This window comes from Garra rufa, chromosome 10, assembly GCF_049309525.1.
Source record: "Garra rufa chromosome 10, GarRuf1.0, whole genome shotgun sequence".
Lineage (NCBI taxonomy): Eukaryota > Metazoa > Chordata > Actinopteri > Cypriniformes > Cyprinidae > Garra > Garra rufa.
Genome location: NC_133370.1, coordinates 14,117,573 through 14,140,336, shown reverse-complemented (window position 1 = coordinate 14,140,336; position 22,764 = coordinate 14,117,573). Strand labels below are relative to the sequence as shown.

General features: G+C 37.3%; 1 protein-coding gene across 1 annotated transcript; it reads left to right on the top strand.

Annotated features, from left to right (window-relative positions):
- The first annotated feature begins 12 nt into the window (after window positions 1–12).
- LOC141344141 (kelch-like ECH-associated protein 1A) lies at window positions 13–21,397 on the top strand. Its single transcript, XM_073848917.1, has 7 exons — window positions 13–249; window positions 6,903–7,468; window positions 9,854–10,210; window positions 12,058–12,734; window positions 15,555–15,760; window positions 19,749–19,925; window positions 20,045–21,397. Exons 2-7 carry the CDS (start codon window positions 7,259–7,261, stop codon window positions 20,218–20,220), a joined length of 1,803 nt encoding a protein of 600 aa, XP_073705018.1. The 5' UTR covers window positions 13–249; window positions 6,903–7,258; the 3' UTR covers window positions 20,221–21,397.
- Window positions 21,398–22,764: the final 1,367 nt, after the last annotated feature.

Sequence of the window (22,764 nt, the reverse complement as noted above, 5' to 3'; positions counted from 1 at the left end):
AGTTGACAGCTGGAAGGCGGTGGAGCTTCGAGACACAGCAAACTTTCGATTTTTTTGTTTTGCTTTGACGTTTTACGCGCCAGCTACTGGAACGTTCTGTTCGTGAAACCGCGCGGAGGGCATTCTCCTCCTCATTTACTTATCTATCTCTTCTTTCACTTTAACAGCATTGTTGTTTATGTAAATCATGTATGACAGATCGTAAGTGGAAGTAAGTGAAGAACTGTCGCCGCCGGTTCCTAAAACAAGGTGAGTGCTTTTAGCGGGTGTAGGTAGAGGATTGTGTTACACTGGTGTCGACAGACACCAAAACGCACTAGAAAACGCGCGCTTGACAGTCGCGCAACTAAAATGTCATTTTTGCTTCTCGCTTTATCAGCAAAATTTTATCAGGGGTGCGACAGTATGATGTCACAACTGTTAAAATCTTGAATGAGTGCAAAAAGTAGACTACTGACAGTAGTTCAGTTCTGTATTATGCTTAAGCGTTATTACACACGCAGTGTTACTGTAGTAGCATTGTGCACATTCAGATGTAGGCACGGCCGCAGGTAAATATCAGCTTTACTGTTTTCTGACTAGAATGTTTGCTAGAGTAATACTATGCAGTAGTTATAAATATCGTGTAACTTACGTTTCACACAAAGTTTGGCGAGTTTGTTCGTGTATTTCTTCTCAGCCAACGAAAATACTTCCGAACATGCCAAAGCTTCAAGCTTTGGGTGTCACCAAGCAACGCTCAGGCTGAAAGCAGGACTGGAACAAAATGTATCAGTGGAGCGGAACAGCCCCGCCCACGCTCAAAGTTTCTGAAGTTTCTAGGCTTGGAATCTACTCCGGGTTTTCTATGTTCTGGGCTCTGTACAAGAAACCCGTTCCGAGCGATCGAGAGTAAACACGAACGCTCTGATTTACAAAACGCTCCCTGCTGCATGCAAAAACATATCTGGGTAGTATTATGTCTGACACCGAAACGTAGAAATTTGTGCCAAAACTGTAAATTTTATATTTAAGCATTATCCTTATACTTAAACTTTGTCTTCCCGTAAAAGTGGGCGCGGCCATATGTAAATGTTTTGGGTGTGGCTTCCGGGCTCTTCTGCATCTAGCTGTTTTAGCTGTACAAAATAGTTTGATTTGCTGCTTGATATTGCAAATTGATGTGGCGCTTTGTATTTTAATGTATTTTATTAATTATGTGCATAGTGGTTTGTAGTGCAAAAGTTATTTCCCTATAACAGACAGCTAACAGGGGCGTCAAGGGGGGGAGGGGGTCTCGAACCCGGGTCTCTGGCATGGGAGGTGGACGCACTAACAAGGATGCTAAAGGCTGCAACCTCTAGCATCGATCGCTAGTGCGTTTCTTGAGATCGGGGAGTTAGGTTTACCTGCACTGTTCGCAAACGCAATATCACGTACTGGAACTTTAATTCCGCATTGAAGAAACTAGTTTCATAGAGGGTTTGCACTTTCGTCACAGTTTGGTCAGTTACCCAGATGCATGGCCATATTGGAGATACTCGGATCTAAAGAATAGCATGGATTGCAAGATTAATGTACTACTGAATACATTGCTCTGCTAATTAATGCTGTCTAAACCACAGGAAAAACTGTTGGAAGCTGCTAAATCATATAGAGAAGGCCTTAGTAAGCAGGAATGGTCACAATATTTTGACAAACTAAAGTTAATTAGTGTTAAAGGTTCGTACGTGCCTACCTATTTCACCTACATGACCGTAAATGATAAGAACAAACATGAAATGAAATGTTGTCAAGTTCCTTGTCCTGGAAATCCTGGTTCAGTTTGGCCAACCACAACAGCCTTTTGTTCCTCAGACAGTTCTTTGCAGTCTTCTCCTTGATTTGATATAACTTTTGGCAGTCTGTAGTACTCCAAATGTTATTCCCAGTCTGACCGATTAGTACAGCCCAAAACATGACAATAATTGATAATTTTCAGCAGCAATAATCAGCAAAATATGCAAGTTTCATTCAGTTCAGTGGCATTGTTTATGTTCAGTGCCGCCAGTATGGCTGATTGATGACGCATCGTGAAAACACTCTATTAAAGCATCATATTAGAGCTTGATATTGGAGCTGGGCATTTTACCACAATCTGGTGTAAAAAGATTTTTAACACTTTTTAATGTAGTTTTTTTTTTTTTTTTTTGAGTATGATAAGTCCTATATGAAGCTCACATGGACTTGCCAACTTGTCAAAATTGACAGATTGGAAATTTTATTTATAAATTTATGTGTTTGACCACTAAATAGCCACAACATGAAAAAAAACTAAACATATGCAATTAAGGGGAACTGTTCTCTCAAAAGCTTTGTTTTCCCATCATTACAGCTCTATTGAACTTTAAAGAATTAGTTCACTTCCAGAATAAAAAAATCCTGATAATTCACTCCCCATGTCTCCAAGATGTCTTACTTTCCCCATCTCTTACTTTCTTCAGTCAAAAAGAAATCAAGGTTTTTGAGGGAAACATTCCAGGATTTTTTTCCATAGTGGACTTCAATGGGGATCAAAGGTTTGAAGGTTCAAATTGCAGGTACAGCGCAGCTTCAAACGGTCTTATCAAGCAAAATAATCAGTCATTTATTTAAAAAAATAATAACAATTTTTTACATATTCTTTACTTTTTAACCACAAATGTTCATCTTGCACTAGCTCTGCGATGCACATGTGCAACCTGACGCATTACATAATCATGCTGGAAAAGTCACACGCAGTTAGCTCTTTATCTTCGGTTTAAAAAAAGTATAGGGTAGGGTGAAAAACTAGTTGTTTTACCTTCTTTTTTGTAAAAGTTGTTTTAATTTCTTTGCACGTTTGCTTTGTAAACACTGGGTCGGTACTTTCGCTTGTGTCACGCATGGCCTTTCAAACTTGACACTGTAATGTGTGAAATCCAGCTAGTGCTAAGATGTGATAAGTGAGCATTTGTGGTTAAAAAGTTATTTTAAAATAGTTATTTAAATTTTAAATTGTTTAGCTATACAAGACCCTTATTCCTTGGCTGGGATTGTGTAGAGCCCATTACAGCTGCTGAAACTGCAATTTGGACTTTCAACCCATTGGGTCCCACTGAAGGCTATATATGGAGAAAATCCTGGAATGTTTTCCTCAAAAACATTAATTTCTTTTCATCTGAAGAAAGAAAGACATGAACATCTTGCATGACATGGGGGTGAGTAAATTATCATGACATTTTTATTCTGGAAGTTAACTAATCCATTAATGTATATGATTCTGTTCTCTTTCATTAATTGTTATGTGTTTCCCTGCTGATTTGAGAGGTTAAAGTGCTTCATTGCTTCATGCAGATATGGTATCTTCATCTCTATGCATATAGACAACTTTTCTGCAGTAGTCCAGATTTTTCACTAGAGCTAGCAAAAAGTTTTGGCAGCAACTTGTAATGCCTCTGTTTATGTGCAGTAGTTTAGTTTTTATTTACTGTTATTTAGTCACCAATAATAGCTAGAAGTTATGTAAGGGATAAAGTACAATTAGCTGGTTGTTATTATGAAGTAAACCTTTGACTGAGTGACCACTTATAAGACATAGTGGCAATGCAGCACTGGTCTGACTCTTCAGTCAGCTGTCCAGAAACTCTCTCACACTGGCCCTGGGCCATCAGGCAATCCTTATTGTTGTGTCTTAAGCTAATTAAACTATCATTAGTCATCTTTGTGAGTCACACTGCAGTACATTCCTATAGTGTGTGTGTGTGTGTGTGTGTGTGTGTGTGTGTGTGTGTGTGTGTGTGTGTGTGTGTGTGTGTGTGAGAGAGAGCACATCTGACTCTTTCCAAGTTAACTACTAGATTTATGATTGTTGTGCAAGAAATTCAGTGTACTTAGAACCTTATCTGAACAAAGGATTTCCCATCAGCCTGATTCTAGGTCAGTGATCACCACCCTGCCATGTACCCAGTGTCTTTATGATTCACAGTTTTCCGCATAGCCATGAACACCTTCCAGTCTGCTCATAAACTGACTGGCTCTTTATCAGGGCAATGGAGATGTGTCATGGTGCAGTTATCAATGAGGTGTTTTGTCCTCTTGCTGACCTCAGCTATATAACTGTGACACAGTGGAACTGCGCTCACCCTCCCTCTCGCTCACTCACTCGCTCTCTCCTTTGAAATCCAAAAAGTGGTGAGGACTTTATTTTATTAAACTTTATTTTATTTTTCTAGACTTTTTAAATCAGTTCTTGTGACCACATCTGTCAAGCTCCATAAAGAACAAAAACACTGCAAAGCACAGTGGACATATCATATTGTTTAAAAGGATAGTTCACCCGAAAACTATGAAACACAAATGAAGATTTTTTTTAATAAATCCAAGAGCTTTCTGACCATGCATAGACAGCAATGCAACTGACATTTTTAAGGCCCAGAAAGGTAGTAAGGACTTGTTAAAACAGTCAGCAGTGGTTCAACTGTAATGTTATGAAGTTACAAGACTACTTCTTGTGCACAAAGAAAACAAAAATAACAACCTTATTCAACATTTTCTTCTCTTTCAATGTCCTTATTATCTTCCTGGTCCTTGAACATGTTGCTTTGCTGTCTGTGCAGGGTCAAAAAGCTCTCAGATTTAATCAAAAATATCTTAATTTGTGCTCCAAAGATGAATGATGGTCTTACGGGTTTGGAATGACATGAGTGTGAGTAATTGAAGACAGAATTTTCATTTATGGGTGAAGGCTAGACATAAGTGTTGATGTCAAATGAGTATCAGTGAATAACTAATATGGCTTTGAAAGAATTAGAATACTTCACACAAGACACATTCCTACTTGTTTTGGGCTTTTTGGAGCTTTTTTGAATCAGATGTGGCCATTGTGAACTGGCTACGTTTACATTCACTCATATAATGCAATTAGAGCAGTACTGCGGTTAAGTTGGAACTCATGTAAACAGGATAGTGTGCTTATGTTAATGTGATTATGCTTATGATCTGAGTAACCATAATTGCAGTAAAATGCACATTGTAATTGCACTTATATAAGAGTGCATATGCTTAAATCGCATTTCTTGCACTCTTGTCAAAGTTACTGTACAAACACTTCTTAAAGAACATTATACAGCATTTTTAAAAGTTTGAGGAAAACACATACAAAAAAGGAAAACATTAGAAAAATAAATGAATGAATGCATTTATTGAAAACAAAATAAATAAAATTATAGATATGATTTTTAAAATTATAAAAGCGGCACACCTTTGCTGCAAAGATACAAAAATCAGTTAACATACCATCACACAAAAATAGAATAAAAAAATCAACAATGAACAAACAAACAGATCAAATAAATTGAAAAGGTAAGGCAAAAAAAGCAAGCTAAACCACATCCACTGGATTATATAATTAATCACGAACAGAGGGTACTGATCCATCTTTTAATTTGAGCTTTTTAGCTAAATCTGCCTTAAATTGTCCTTCGTTCAGAAAGCAGTCTGGAGTAAAATTATTTGCACAGACATAAACAAATTTAGGTGTTTGCGGTGGTGCATTACCATCAAAAACAAAACTAATCCACTATATCGTGAGAAAATTAAGACTCTTATGTTCACTCTTACATCCAAATACAAAACACCTGCATTGCTTACAAGACATTGTTGTCACTACAGAGAAAATGGCAAAAACTTGGCGTCATATTGCTCAGAAAATCAAAATGGCTTGATAATTGAGACAGTTTTTTGGGAATTAAAAAGAAAAAAGTGAATGGGTTTTTATCATTGTAGAGTGGTTGTGTCCACACTGCTATATGCAAACACCATGTAAAAGTGAATTTTGCATCTCATGTCCCTTTAATGGTGTACCTGTAGCCATTGAATGGAAACTGCTGTGTAATGGTTCTTCAAAAGTGTCAACTAATTTGTTCCACAGGCACAGTATGTGGGTTTCAAATGACATGAGACTAGACGAAAAATGCATATTCATTTAATTGCATCATCAGCTTCCACAGCACAACGTGGTAGTCTACCAGGACAAAAGTTCACTTGGCAGCACCTACCAAAAAAAGCTTTTTACTTTCTGTTCCAGAATTTTTCAAATAACCTGACACTCAGCGAGTTAATGGTTAATCCCACCAGAGCCATGGTGCTAATGTGAACGGCGCAGCATGTTAACATTCTCTTTAAAGTCCGGCTTAGCAATATAACATGTGGGAGCATGACACAATGAGCCTTTATGAGGCATGGAGGCCACAGCTGAAGGAGCTCTCTTAGTTCCAAAAGAGGCCGTGGCTGGCAGCGTTGTCTTGTGATAAACCGTGCTTTAAGACAAATAATGTGTCCTCAGCACTCTGAGGTTGTGCAATAGGAGCAGTAGAGATGACCTGCAAGTGTGGAATGTTACATAACCTGTGAAAAAAATTAGCCTTGGATGAACAACATCAAGACTGATCAACAACAGAAACTTTGGCCTTCACTCGAAAACCATGTTAGTGTGCACAAAGGTCATTTGATACACAGTATTCCAGTTGTGCCACAAGAATTGCCTGTATTATGTAGGAAATCACATGTTTCGCCTGTGAATAAGGTTGTGGCTTGGCTGTTTTCTTTTTTTGATGTCTACTTGACATCCGTCAAGGAATAGGGAAGTGAAACATGATTCAGCCAAGTCTGTGCAACTGTCAACATAGACTGTAATTAAAGAGTTTCTTGTATACATTGTTATAGTAGAAATTTGCCTCTTCAGGATTTGCGTAATGCTGCCATTGTGCATATCGCCTGTTCCGTGTAGTGTTTGTTTAGTTTGATATCTAAGATATCTTCCTAGATCATCTTGGCTATATTCAATTATGCATTTGATAAACAATGAAAGCACTGGAGAGGATAAACAAAACATTTCTCAATTATGTATCTCTGTTTTTTCACAGGGTGAAAAGAGCATGAACCATCTCAGAGGACAATAACCTTTTGGAAGAAAAGCATATTGCATTTTTAATGCTTAGTGCTTAAAATATTTTTTTTTTCATCTACACAAGACAAATAGCAGAATTTGTCTGATTTGAAGAAAACAACAGTGTAATATTTCAACAATGCCAACTTGGCTTGATAATGAAATTTGGTATGGTGGACTTCTAACCAGGCAGAAGAAACATGGCTCTCTGTCCCTAAGCGATCATCAGTTGTGCCTTTATTTCTTCATGACACGTGGATGGATATAGACATTGTTCCGCTACAGTCACCATCCATTTCCTACTTATATCAGTGACATTCTAGGTCTCGGAGAATGATATGTCCAAGAAAGAAGAGGCCCATCAAAGATGAGGATTTCTCTGCCATCGTGGTGCCCTCCATGAGAGGTCATGGTTACTTGGATTATACGGTTGAAAGTCATCCTTTTAGATCAATGCAGATCATGGACGAGCTCCGCCATCATGAGTTGCTCTGTGACCTGGTTCTACACGTGACTTACAAAGACAAGATAGCGGATTTCAAGGTAAGAGATATGGAACAGTGCCAAGCTGTTTTATTGTTCTTAAAGTGCCATGAGACCTTATCAGCACAGGTCAGTTCTGACCAGTTTTTTCTTTAATAGAATTAAGGTTTTCAGAATTAACAACTGCATAATAGAGAACTATGTTATAAGACAGTACTTTTAGGTATTTAGTTTTTTTGGGGGGGATCGCTGTTTTGGTTGCTGGGTTTGAGTCATCACAGACTTTTTCCTTGCACTATACAGTGCTCGTCTACATCACATGCATATTAATATACTTATTCCCATCAGTTATTTATATGCATACACAGTTGAGGGGCAGCCGTGGCCTAATGGTTAGTGAGTTGGACTTGTAATCCAAAGGTTGCAGGTTCGATTCTCAGGTCCGGCAGGGATTGTAGGTGGGGGGAGTGAATGTACAGCACTCTCTCCACCCTCAATACCACGGCTGAGGTGAGTCCCTTGAGCAAGGCACCGATCCCCCAACTGCTCCCCGGGCGCTGCAGCAATGGCTGCCCACTGCTCTGGGTGTGTGTTCACGGTGTGTGTGTGTTCACTACTGTGTGTGTGCACTTGGATGGGTTAAATGCAGAGCACAAATTCCTAGTATGGGTCACCATACTTGGCCTCACCTCACTTCCTTTCCTTTCCTTTCCTTTGAGGTCAAAAGGTTACATGCACCTTGCAGAATCATTCAAATTGCATGTTATTTTTTAATTAGTACTGACCTGAATAAGATATTTCAGAAGTTTACATACACTTGTTTCTTAATACTGTGTTTTTACCTGAATGATCCACAGCTCTTTTTTTTTTTTTGTTTAGTGATAGTTGTTCATGAGTCCCTTGTTTTTCCTGAACTGCCTGCTGTTCTTCAGAAAAATCCTTTAGGTCCCACAAATTCTTTGGTTTTTCAGCATTCATCAAGGTTCAAACTCTCACTAATGCTCCAGAAGGAAAAACAATGCATTAAGAGAGATGAACAGAATGAAGATGTGTACATTTTTCTTATTTTGCCTAAATATCATTTTTTTTTTTTCATTTAGTACTGCCCTTCAAAAGCTACAGAAGATACAAACATGTTTCTCAGAAGACAAATACATTAAATTTACCCTGTTCTTCAAATTCAAAAAATGTTCATCCCCCAGCTCTCAATACATCTTATTTCCTTCCGAAGCATCAGTGAGCGTTTGAGCCTTCTGCAATAGTTGCGAGTCCCTCAGTTGTCCTCGGTGTAAAAAGATGGATCTCAAAATCATAATCATTGTTGGAAAGGTTTCAAATAAAAAAATGCTGAAAAACAAGAATTTGTGGGACCTTAAGAATTTTTCTGAAGAACAGCAGGCAGTTTAACTGTTCAGGACAAACAAGGGATTCATGAACAACTATCACACACACACACACACACACACACACACACACACACACACACACACACACACACACACACACACAAGACATCTGTGGATCATTCAGGTAGAACACAGTATTAAGAATAAAGTGTATGTAAACTTATGAACAGGGTCATTTTTTATTAATTCAACTATTAATTTCTCTTGTAGACTACATGTAAACATATTTTATGTGAAATATCTCACTCAGTTCACCCAGACTATCCATTTTGGGGTATTGGCTTTAACAATACATAAAAAATTAGTAATGTGTATCAGTTAGAATTTTAATATCAGCACATCTCTAGTATAGATTTCTTCTTCAGTGCCTAGTATAGTGAACTACATTGCCCCACTTGAATACTGATAATATATTCCAACTAGCAACTCATTAAAGGGATAGTTCACCCAAAAATGTAAAGTTTATATTTGTCTGCTTACCCCCAGGGCATCCAAGATGTAGGTTTAATTACCAAATTAAACCCTGCGGCTCGTGACAATATATTTAGGTCCTGAGACACATAACAATCGGTCTGTGCAAAAAACTGAACAGTAGCCACAGGGTTTAATTTGGTTTTGTCTGTGTGTTTTTTTTTTCTCACTCTTAAAATAATTGGTAACCATTGACTGCCATTATATGACAGACAGAATTCAATGGTTTGAGTTAAAATCTTTGTTTGTGTCTTACTGAAGAAACAAAGTCACTTACATCTTAGATGCCCTGGGGGTAAGCAGATAAACATCAAATTTTCATTTTTGGGTGAACTATCCCTTTAAGAAACAGGTCCAGCACGTTATAGTTATTTTTAATATGGTATGTCCCTGGCACTGCAAATTACAGTGCACGAAGATAAATGGTCCTCATTACAAGTGCAGAATTATGTTAGTACATGTTAAGGCATTCGATTGTAATTACGAGAACACGGCACATGCTGCTTTCATGATTTGGTTTTAGGTGTGTCCTGCCTGCTTTTTATTTACAAGTGTCTACATTCTCCAGGTGCATAAACTGGTGCTGGCTGCCTGCAGTCCTTACTTCAAAGCCATGTTCACCAGTAACTTCAAGGAATGCCATGCCTCGGAGGTCACCCTGCGAGACGTCTGTCCTCAGGTCATCAGCCGCCTCATTGACTTTGCCTACACCTCCCGTATAACAGTGGGCGAGAAGTGTGTTCTTCATGTCCTCTTGACCGCGATGCGCTATCAGATGGAAGAGGTGGCCAAAGCATGCTGCGATTTCCTTACAAAGAACCTGGAGCCGTCAAATGTCATAGGCATCTCGAGATTTGCTGAGGAGATCGGCTGCACCGAGCTGCACCTTCGCACAAGAGAGTACATCAACTCTCACTTCAATGAGGTGCGTGCCCCATGGACTCCGCTCACCGAAGTGTCAGTTAGCAGCGATCGATAAATGCCACCTGCTGTGCTCTCTCAAGTAACTGTACTGAGCCATTGACCTGTAACAGTTAGTCTTTGAATGAATGAAGGCTGTAGAGAGTGCCGCTGTGTGGCTAATTGATTTGTCAATGGAAGTCAGGTCTGTCTTGCAGATAGATATTGATTCGTATAAATTATCCAGCTGTCAAATGCATTAGGCATTACGGAAATAGTTCACCCAAAAACTATAATTTTTTCATCATTTACTCACCCTCATGTCAGCCTGCATTATTTTCTTTCTTCATTCTTCAACTAAAAAAAGAGATGTTACGTAGAATGTGCAAGCTGTTCTTTTCAATACAAAGAAAGTGGAAGGTGATTCATACTATCAAGCTCAAAAATTAGCAAAGTATATGTGGTACACACAACTCTAAGCAATGGAAGCGATGGACCCTTCCTAAGATATTATAGTGTAAATCTAGCATTGAATGTTTTTGTTTTTTTTACTTTTAAAGAAAATTATAGTTGAATTTATAAAAAATTACTCCATTCAAAAGTTTACATACACTTGATTCTAAATACTGTGTTGTTACCTGGATGATCCACATCTGTGTTTGTTTAGTGATAGTCGCTCATGATTTCTTTGTTTGTCTTGAACAGTTTAACTGCCAGCTGTTCAGGTCCACAAATTCTTTGGTTTTTCAGCATTTTTGTGTATTTGAACCCTTTCCAACAATTACTGTATGATTTTGAAATCCATCTTTTCACACTGAGGACAACTGAGGGACTCATATGCAACTAATACAGAAGGTTCAAACGCTCACTAATGCTTCAGAAGAAAACACAATGCATTAAGAGCCGGGGGTGAAAACTTTTGGAATTTGAAGATCAGGATAAATTTACCTTATTTTGTCTTCTGGGAAACATGTAAAAATCTTCTGTAGCTTCTGAAGGACAGTACTAAATTTAAAAAAATATGATATTTAGGCAAAATAAGAAAAATGTACACATCTTCATTCTGTTCAAAAGTTTTCACCCCTGGCTCTTAATGCATCTTTTTTTCCTTTTGAAGCATCAGTGAGCATTTGAACCTTCTGTAATAGTCACATATGAGTCCCTCAGTTGCCCTCACAGTGAAAAGATGGATCTTAAAATCATACAGTCATTGTTGGAAAGGGTTCAAATACAGTTTTCATTCACCACTATAGCTTCTTTACCAACTATGACAACTTGTGCTTCTCAGAAACCCTCAAATGTGAAAAGGGTCCATTGCTAAAAACAGTAAAAGACTGAAATTAAAGTCTTTGTTCATTGATTATCTTCCCTCCTGCACAAGTTTCTATATTATTTATCATGGTTTTTAAACCATCCTGTTTTTTTCTGTTTAAATAGGCTTTGGTGGCTAAAAATTTAGAAAAAGAAGCTGATGTCAGTGGTGTCAAAATGTGTCTGAAGTCACAGTTTTTTAATTAAAAATGACCAAGAATGAGATTTGTTAGCTCCCTTTTTGATTTAAAAATTAAAGTGTGGTCACATTAGAAAAAATTCAGTGAACTTGTCTATTACCAACAGTTTAGCAATGTATAAAGTGTGTTCACACAAAAGTCACTTTCAAAATTTCCAGTTGGGAAATCTTTCGCCCTCACCCAAAATTCCCAGTATCGTGGATTCCTATTAAAATGACTGCATTTCGCCCCTAAAAACTGGCCACAAAGGCTGATCAATAATTAATGTGACTACACCTTACTTTTGGTTTGACATTCTGTATTCCTGCAAATACATATTTACATATGTCCATATATCCATGTATACTTTTCCTTGTCACAGGTAACCAAAGAGGAAGAGTTCTTCAGTTTGTCCCATTGCCAGCTGCTGGAGCTGATCAGTCAGGACAGCATAAAGGTGCTCTGCGAATCCGAGGTCTACAAGGCCTGCATTGACTGGGTCCGCTGGGATGCGGAGAGCCGAGCTCAGTACTTCCATGCCCTCCTCAATGCGGTCCACATCTACGCCCTGCCGCCCACATTCCTCAAAAGGCAACTGCAGTCCTGTCCCATCCTCAGTAAGGCCAACTCCTGCAAGGACTTCTTGTCCAAGATCTTCCAGGACATGGCTCTTCGAAAACCTCTGCCGCCCGCTCCTCATCGTGGGACGCAGCTCATCTACATAGCAGGAGGTTACAAGCAACACTCTCTGGACTCTCTGGAAGCCTTCGACCCACGGAAAAATGTCTGGATAAAGCTAGCTGACATGGTATCGCCTTGTAGCGGGCTTGGGGCATGCGTGTTGTTCGGGCTGCTTTATACGGTCGGGGGACGGAATCTGTCTCTGCAGAACAACACAGAGTCTGGATCTTTGTCCTGCTACAACCCCATGACTAACCAGTGGACCCAGCTGGCTCCGCTCAACACGCCCAGAAACCGAGTGGGTGTCGGGGTCATTGACGGCAGCATTTATGCCGTAGGGGGTTCACATGCCTCTACACATCACAACAGCGTTGAGAGGTGAGGCTGAGACAGGAAGAAAACTCGAAAAGGTTTTGTGTTGTTTCTTTTACGCTGTAGGGTTTTTCCCCTTTATATTCTATTTCCTTTCTATTATACGTACGCTAGCGGAATCAAAACATTAGCACAGTGTAGAGTGACAGATTTAAACTCGGTACACAGCGAAGACTGCGTCGCACACCTGTCCAACAGAAGAACTTTTACACAGAACATTTTGTACGAGATAAATGAAATATTAGCGGAAAGGTTATGTTACACGCTACACTTTTGATACATCCCTCATCGGTTACAGAGAGTGTTTTGATTTAAAACAAGTGCCTTCCATCAGGGTGTAGAGATCATTTTGCTCAGTTCTTTTCAGAGCAGTCACTCTTGACTAACAAGCTCCAGGCAAATCTGTTTCATAACGTACATTCCACAGCGTAGAGTCAGGTTAGGCCTTTCAGGAGAAACACATTTCTCCACAATTAATGTAATGATATGAATATTTTATATTTATTGGGCAGTAAACTCGGTGACAGATCAGGTAAGAAGACCTTGCATGAACTCTACAGTATTTATAGGGTTTCATTAGGAACCCAAATGAAAGTGCCATGTTGTTTGTCAAGTACTGCATGACAGTGCATCTAAATGTCACAATTGAAAGGAAGGACTCTATTGTTTTGCGAGAACTAAGGTGGTTGCTATATTTACCTTGAAAAGGTTATTGGAACATCATAACATTTACCTAAGGAAGCAAACTAACTGCATTAATAGTCTTGCTAATAATGATAAATGCACAAAGTAGCTTAAGTCATCTTTAATTAGTCTTGGGATGAGATGTCTATGACTTTTATACAAATACAAAATGTGGATATTTTAATTTCTTTAAAAGTATTGTACAGAATTAAGACATTGACCTTACGACAAAGAAAAATACATATACACTGCTATTGGGATCAGTAAGATTTTTTTTTTTTAATTCTCTTATGCTTTATCAAAACTGCATTTACTTGATCAAAAAAATGTAATATTGTGAAATGTAATTACAGTCTAAAGTAATGTATTTCTATTTTAATATATTTAAAAGTATTATTTATTCCTTTGATGCAAAGCTGAATTTTCACCAGCCGTTACTCCAGTCTTTAGTGTCACATGATCCTTCAGAAATCATTCTGCTGATTTATTGCTTTTAATATCAGTGTTGGAACAGTTGTGCTGCTTAATATTTTTTGGAACCCGTGATTCTTTTTTAGGATTCTTTGATAAATAAAAAGTTAAAAAGAACAGCATTTATTCAAAATAGAAAGCTTTTTCTAACAATATAAGTCTTTATCAATTTAATACATCTTTGGTGAAAAAAAGTATTAATTTCCTTCAAAAAAATAAATAATAAAAATGTACTGACCACAAACTTTTAAATGGTAGTTTATATTGTTGCAAAAAAATTCTATTTGGAATAAATGCTGTTCTTTTTTATTTATAAAGGAATCAAAAAAGTATCGCAGGTTCCAAAAAAAATTAAACAGCATAACTGTTTTCAACATTGATAATAAATCTGCATATTAGAAGGATTTCTGAAAGATCAAGTGACACTGAAGACTGGAGTTATTTTATATGGAAATAATATTTCACAATAATACTGTTTTTTTCTGGATTTTTAATCAAATAAATGCAGCCTTTGATGAGCATAAGAAACTTCTTAAAAAAAAAAACATTTAAAAATATTACTGATCCCAAACTTTTGAACTGCAGTGTATGTATGTTTTTCTTTTTAAAAAGAAGTTTCTTATTCATACCTAGGCTGCATTTATTTTGTCAAATCTACTGTAAAAACAGTAATATTGTGAAATATTATTTAATTTAAAATAGTTATTTTCATATATATGTAATTCATTCCTGTGACGGAAAGATGAATTTTCAGCAACCATTACTTTTCAGTGTCACATGATCCTCACAAATCATTCTAATATTCTGATTTTGTGGCCCAAGAAACATTTCAGGATTTTTTTGTAACATAATATACTTAATATACTTTCTGATCAATTAATAAAAGTATTAATTTCTTTAACAAAAAAAATCTTACTGACCCCAAGTCATAAAAGGTAGTGGGTATTTGTAGACATCCTAAAAACAAGATAAATTTCTGCCACAAACATAAGTGCGTGCCATTAACCTCATTAACTTTGTCTTTTAATTCTTGTTTTTACTGTGGATATGAGATTTCAAAAAGCTTTCTAGTAGAAGAGCACAAGTTCAAATTAATAACAGAGCCATGTGAATCCTATTGAGGATAATTTATGACTGAGTGAGCGGCTCAAATCAGAAAGTTAATCTGTCCAGGAATGCAGGGAGAGAAAGTGTGTGGATTCTATTTAGGAATTAAAGCTAGACGAAATTTAAACAATGAACGTCGATAGATCCTCTACAGTTTCAAAGATGTGTGAAATTCAAGACTCACTATGAGCCTCTGTTGTGCTGGGAGACAGAAACTCTCGGGTCAGTAACAGTAGCTGTCTTCACAAGCTTTTAAATAGAGATATTGCATTGTTGGCAGGTTAAATGCAACCTCTTCTTGCTGAAGGCTGTTTTTTTTTAAATTGTGACATTCTGTTGGCCATATATCCACTCATGGGAATTGCATGCAGTTATGATTGGTATTTGGCACTGGATATCATTGTTAGGAACAAAGAAAAACAAATTCTTGAAGTGATGAGCCCATGAGACATTTACAAAAACACCTTTGTGTTGACTTCCTCATTGCTGTTTTTAGGAAATCGTATTCCTAGACGAAAATATCTCAACTGGTTTGTACACATTTCCTGCTTGTTGTTTTCACAGGTATGACCCAGAAACAAACCGTTGGACATTTGTGGCCCCTATGTCGGTGGCGCGGCTGGGGGCCGGTGTCGTCACGTGTGGTGGAAGTCTGTATGTGGTTGGGGGTTTCGACGGGGACAATCGATGGAACACGGTTGAGCGCTATCAGCCAGACACGAACACCTGGCAGCATGTGGCACCTATGAGCACAGTTCGGAGCGGTCTTGGTAAATACACTGCACCATTTATCAAATTAATGAATTGGAACTGTTTTCCTTTACTTGACATGTTAACCGCATATGATGTACTGCATGAATGGTGTGATTATATGAAAGTGACTAAAGGGAACAATAAAAAAAATAAGAGAACAAAAGACCACATCATATCTAATCATGTGGCATTTTACAGTGTGTTGTTACAACCTGTAACAACATAAAACACCATTAAAGTTGAAACGTAATACCATACTATTCTAGACAATGATTGAAACATTGTATTGTCAGCACTTCTCGTGTTATTACCTTCAAAAGATGAATCACTTTTTGAAGTCGCTGTGAACAAAAGTGTCTGCTTAATAAATAAATGTACAGATAAACCTGAATCAAACATAAATGAAATTCTAAGTAAACCAAAAAACATCATCTTTCCATTCATGAGTTAATAAATAAAAAAGATTAACAAAACTATTTTTAAAATTGCCCATGAAGGTGACTGCACTTCTAGGAATGCCTACTTCTGAGAGCTGCTTGATCCTGCAGATAACACAATAATCTGTAATTGCTCAAACAGTGGCCTTATGTTGTTGCAAATCTATATGTTTTTTTTCCTCTACGTAATAAAAGGTGATGTTTTAAAGGGAACCCCGGATATTAAGATTTGTATGGCTTATTATAAAGTAAATGATGTCTCTTGTAATTGAAAACCCATGAAAGATTTATGTTATTTTAAAAATCCACATCTTTTTATACAGTGGGGAAAATAATTATTTGATCCCCTGCTGATTTTTTTAGATTTGCCCACTGACAAAAAATGATCATTTTATAATTTTAGTGGTAGGTTTATTTGAACAGTGAGAGACAGAATAACAACAAAACAATCCAGAAAAATGCATTTCAAAATGTTATAAATTGATTTGCATTTTAATGAGTGGAATAAATATTTAACCCCTTTGCAAAACATGATTTAGCTAAACCCTTGTTGGCAATCACAAAGGTCAGACGTTTCTTGTTGTTGGCCACCAGGTTTGCACACATCTCAGGAGGGATTTTGTCCCACTCCTCTTTGCAGATTCTCTCCAAGTCATTAAGGTTTCAAGGCTGACATTTGGCAACTCAAACCTTTAGCTTCCTCCACAGATTTTCTATGGGATTGAGGTCTGGAGACTGGCTAGGCCACTCTAGGACCTTAATGTGCTTCTTCTTGAGCCACTCCTTTGTTGCCTTGGCTGTGTGTTTTGGGTCATTGTCTTGCTGGAATACCCATCCACGACCCATTTTCAATGAGGGAAGGAGGTTCTCACCCAAGATTTGATGGCATATGGCCCCATCCATCATCCCTTTGATGTGGTTCAGTTGTCCTGTCCCTTTAGCAGAAAAACACCCCCAAAGCATGTTTCCACCTCCATGTTTGATGGTGGGGATGGTGTTCTTGGGGTCATAGGCAGCATTCCTCCTCCTCCAAACACAGCAAGTTGAGTTGATGCCAAAGAGCTGGATTTTGGTCTCATCTGACCACAACACTTTCACCCAGTTCTCCTCTAAATCATTTAAATGTTCATTGGCAAACTTACTTGTACATGTGCTTTCTTGAGCAGGGGGACATTGAGGGCGCTGTAGGATTTGAGTCGTTCATGGCGTAGTGTGTTACCAATTATTTTCTTGGTCCCAGCTGCCTTGAGATCATTGACAAGATCCTCCTGTGTATTTCTGGGCTGATTCCTCACCATTCTCATGATCTTTATAACTCTACGAGGTAAGATCTTGCATGGAGCCCCAGACCAAGGGAGATTGGCAGTTATTTTGTGAATAACTTGTGATTAATCATACCAACTCTTGTCACCTTCTCACCAAGCAAGCTCCCTTTAAGAGAGTGCTTCTAATCTCAGCTCATTACCTGTATAAAACACACCTGGGAGCCAGAAATCTTGCTTAGTGATTGGGGATGAAATACTTATTTCACTCATTAAAATGCAAATTAAAAAAGTTCAGTAAATTGGAAATGTTAAGCTGTACTAAGTGACAACTTAGATATTTGAGTAGATTCAACTTAAAATGTTCAAATCTTTTAAGTTTGACAAACCAAATCTTTAGTTTAGTCAACTCAAATATCTAAGTTGTCACTTAATACAGCTTAACAAGTAGACTAAACTTAAAATTTTAAGGCAGCAGGGTAACATTTATTTTTTAAGTTCTTCCACACAGTGACTGTGGATGGAGACTAAGAGATGTCCAGCTCAAAAATACAACATACAATTAATGCATACATGCACTACCAGTCAAAACTTTGGAATAAATAAGATTTATTTTTTAAAGTTATGCTGATTTGGTAGTCAATTATTACTCAAATGGGACTTAAATTGTTTTGTTATTACCAATGTTGCAAATTCAAAAGAAATGCCAAGTTTTGTCATGAACCTCTAGATGGTAGGGCTGTCCCCGAATAGTCGAAGATTCGATGCATCGATATGCGGAGCCTGATTCGACCACCGATCTCACAGTCGAATCTTCGCGGGTGAAATGAGCATCATACCATTTTGCCAATATGGGGGTGCTCAATGTCTAATTGCACACAGAACTACTGGTTTTGTACGGTTATATTAAGTTATATACAGCCTTTGATTATGATAATGCAGTAAAAACAAAAGTGAAAAGAAAGAAGCGTTCAATAAATATTTTTAACGTGTTTGTGAATAAATCCAACCACCCCTGTGACTAATTTAATTTTCACTTTCCCTGATGCATGACGAGATGAGGACCATCTTGACGGCAGGGATGGCGGCGATCACACCGAACGCGTTTTTGCAGTTGGAGGCGCCTCTTTTGAATGGTTTTCTGTTGGCAGTGAGCGTTCTGCACCCTGTTTTCGCCGCCTGCTGCGCCTCGCGTTTTGCAGGAGCGCTCTGAGCGCCTGAAGTTGAAAAAAAAAATCAACTCTGAGCGGAAAAACGCCCAACGTCATTCGCGTTCTTTTTCATTGTCCAATCGAATGAATGGAGAGGTGGGCCTTCTGTTGTGATGGCGAAAGTTTACCGTTGCTTAAAAAGTCCGGAGACTCCAAGAAATGGAGGAGAAACCTTTGGTGTCTATCGTGGGTAACCCGGAGCTGTATTATTTAGGGTTTCTGCTAATATGACAGTTTACTTAACAGCAAAAAACTAAGATTTTAGAGCGCTCGCGCTATAATCCTTTGAATTGACTGACAGGACAGCTGTTTTGGTCGTTGCTTAGCAACATAAAAAAAACCGCAGCACACTGCTCTTTCATTAAAAGTCACCAAAAAAGGCAGTGCTGTGCGCCTCGCGTTTTTAGAACTAAAAGACGCGTTCTGTGTTTTTATTTAAACCTAAATAAGTTTGTCTGTCAGTTGGCAGGCAGTTTTGGTCGCTTATAAAATAAAATAAAAATAGTTTTACCCTCCTGCTGACTATAGTGTCGTGCCCCTCCCAACCCATTCACACACGCACATAAGCCTAGATGATTCGACTATCGGTCGACTATAGAAAGATTCGAAAATTCTGATTCGACTATGAAAATTCATAGTCGGGTACAGCCCTACTAGATGGTGCAGACTGATGGATTGTTAACACAAACTGATGATATTTAGGCACAAGCTAATTCATGTTGGTTCATGTTGCAAACGCAGCAAATGAGCTTGCTGCTTTACATTTAAATGGCTGCTAGCGTTCACTAGAGCATTTTGCAGCATAGTTTCAGAGTTCCTCTGAAAACCTTCACCTCCCCAGCTCCACCTCTATAGATCTGCTACAGGTTATTATATATGCTATTTGTGCAGCATCAGTATGTCTTAAATACAGCACCGTATCACATATGTATCGGCAGATACAAGTTTCTGTTCCTGTTTTGCAGCAGCAGCAATAATCTACAACAACAGCAATGAGCTTCATACCGGAATATAAAATATTTCAGATTTTCTGCATTAATTAAATAAACACTTGTTGATATGTGCTAAATGGTCTGTTTTTTGTTTTGTTTGCAGGGGTGGTGTGCATGGATAGCTACCTATATGCAATTGGTGGCTATGATGGTCAAACCCAGCTCAAAACGATAGAGAGATACAACGTCACTCGAGACGTGTGGGAACCCATGGCCTCTATGAACCAATGTCGCAGTGCACACGGAGTCACGGCCTACCAGTGCAAGATTTATGTGTTAGGTGAGCTGAATGGGTGGAAGGGAATGCATTAACTGAAAAAATGTTCACCTTGAAGGCATTGTATGTTGCTTTTTGCTGCTAAATACATGCATAATGTAAATATTATTATTCCATTTCAGGAGGATTCAATCAAGGGGGTTTCTTGTCCAGTGTGGAGTGCTACTGTCCAGGCAGTAATGTATGGACGTATGTAACAGATATGCCTGTTGGGCGCAGTGGAATGGGTGTTGCTGTAACCATGGAACCCTGTCCTGGAATCCTGCCAGAGGAGGAAGAGGACGAGGAGGAGATGTAATGTAGAAGTTTGACCTGTGAACTTTGAACATGTGCCATTTTGAAGACAGCACATGCTGCATTTCCATAGAACTTCTTAATGAATGTGATGCCAATAAGGACATTTGTGTGTAATTTAGGTTAATTTTAAAGTTTTTTTTTATAGATCTTCCTTCACTACAATGTGTGTGTGTGATTTAGAGAAATGTTGCTAATCACTGGACTAATGAACCTAAGATCACTTTATCAGGACTAAATGAAGATCCTGTGACTGATAATCACACACAATCGTTTGGTCAAACTGCTGAACATGTAATTTTGTGAACTTGTTCTACAATAATTTTCATGTCTGTAAATGCACTGTTTAATGTGCACACCTGATAAAACACTGAAATCTTATGAAAGTTTGGGTTTCGTTTCTGACTTTAGGAAACCTGCTGTTTGTCAGGAGTGTTTGAAGTAACATTTTCTTCGAAGTCAGGATACACCAGTCAAAAGTTTTTGAACAGTAAGATTTTTTGAAGAAGTCTCTTCTGCTCACCAAGCCTGCATTTATTTGATCCAAAAAAATTCTATGAATATATTTTAAGATTCATTTTTAGCATCATTACTCCAGTGGTGTGATCCTTCAGAAATCATTCTAATATTCTAATTTGCTGTAAAAAAAAACAAACAAAGAAAACATTTATTATTATTATTATGTTGAAAACCGCTGAGTAGAATTTTGTTTTAGGTTTCTTTGATGCATAGAAAGTTCAGAACAGCATTTATCTGAATTAGAAATCTTTTGTAACATTATAAATGTCTTTATCATCACTTTTGATCATTTTAAAGCATCCTTGCTAAATAAAACTATTAATTTCTATAATTTCTTTCCGCCCAAAAAAAACAAAACACTTTTTAATGGTTTAGTGTATAATGTTACAAAAACCTTTTTATTTCACATAAATGCTGATCTTTGGATCTTTCTATCAAAGAATCCTAAAAAAATGTTTTCAACTGTTTTGAATATTGATAATAATTATAATAATAAATGTTTCTTGAACAGCAAATCAGCATATGATTTCTGAAGGATCATGTGACACTAAAGACTAGAGTAATGATGCTGAAAATTTAGCTTTGATCACAGGAATAAATTACATTTTAAAATATATACAAATATAAAGCGGTTATTTTAAATAGTAAAAAAAATCACAAATAAAAAAAAGACCTCTTTAAAGAACATTAAAAACCTTACTGTTCAAAAACTTTTGACTGATAGTGTATAAATGCATTAAATAAGCTATTCTGAAATTAATTTGTAACATTTTATAATACACTTTATAATCAACTAAATGTTTTAAATAATTAAAGAGTATAATTATAATTTAATGTAATAATACTTAGTATTCTTCATAAGATTTAACAATAAATAGGTAAACATTATAAAACATAATTTAAAAATATCACAGATATCAATAACACATTAGAAATATCTTTATGTATAGCCTGTACACAACAGGCTTCATAAAAAGTGTTACCATGATTACTTTTCACCACTAGATGGCGGACTTCTACTTGCAAATACAATGGGAGCACCTAAGGGCAAGTCTCAATACCAGCAATTGTGGAATTTGCACTTGACTACTAATATACTTGATGTATTCCCTGTATTTAGCCCAAGTGGGTGTGAAGACCCCAAGTCTTTGTAAAACATGTTTACCCAATCAGACATACACACAACATTGATTTTCAATAACCTTCTAGATGTCTCTATGTAATAACTGACACCACAATTTAATTGTGGTGCATGTAATTAAGTGGATAAAAGCAGTTACTAACATTCTGCACCAATAAAATGCTCAACCCTTTGTTTTACTTCCAAATTATGTGTAATATCTAATTAATTTAACTTATATGTAATAATGTAATTAATGTAAAGTTCTCATTGGCACTGAGCTTTAGGATGAGTATTTAGAGTCTTGTGCACTTTGTAGTGGCCTAGAACGCAAGTGTGGGTATTTGAACAGGCCCTTAGTACTGAATGAAGCTGATGTGGATGTATAATAAGTTTACAGGATTTTGTGTAGGTGTCCTATTTCAAAAATGTTTAATGTTAATTTATTAAAATGACAAAGAGTGTTAATTTAAACATTCAGAATGTTTAGTTAGATTAAATCTTTCACAGGTGAATTGAGAGAAATTAATTTGTCCCTGCTTTGGGTTATTTTTTGCATGTGCTATTTTCTTTTCATAATAAAGACAATTATTGTTGTGATGTCACAATATTAGTCATCCATCATGCGTCATAGGCTTGTTTACAGAAACTGGCCGAGCCTCTCTGCTTTTCCTCATCCACAGGTTTCAGTGCATTTTTGCTGGATGGGTCTCTGGAAAACCATCAGACATGGAAACTTTTGTAAATCATAACGTGTTAAACGAGTATCATTATGGATAGGTTTGTTGCTGCTGTGTTAGAGCAAGGTTTGTGTCTCTACATTACAGAGAAAGGCTTGTTACATTTCCATGGTGAGACTCGATGGTTTGTTTAACTAGTGATAACTGTTTAATCCACAAACACAGGGGC

Bases quoted from the DNA above. Each gene is read 5' to 3' on its own strand.
- LOC141344141 (XM_073848917.1), top strand. From the start codon at position 7,259: ATGATATGTCCAAGAAAGAAGAGGCCCATCAAAGATGAGGATTTCTCT. The intron at 12,735-15,554 runs GTGAGGCTGAGA...TTGTTTTCACAG, and splicing joins CATCACAACAGCGTTGAGAG to GTATGACCCAGAAACAAACC. The intron at 19,926-20,044 runs GTGAGCTGAATG...ATTCCATTTCAG, and splicing joins GTGCAAGATTTATGTGTTAG to GAGGATTCAATCAAGGGGGT.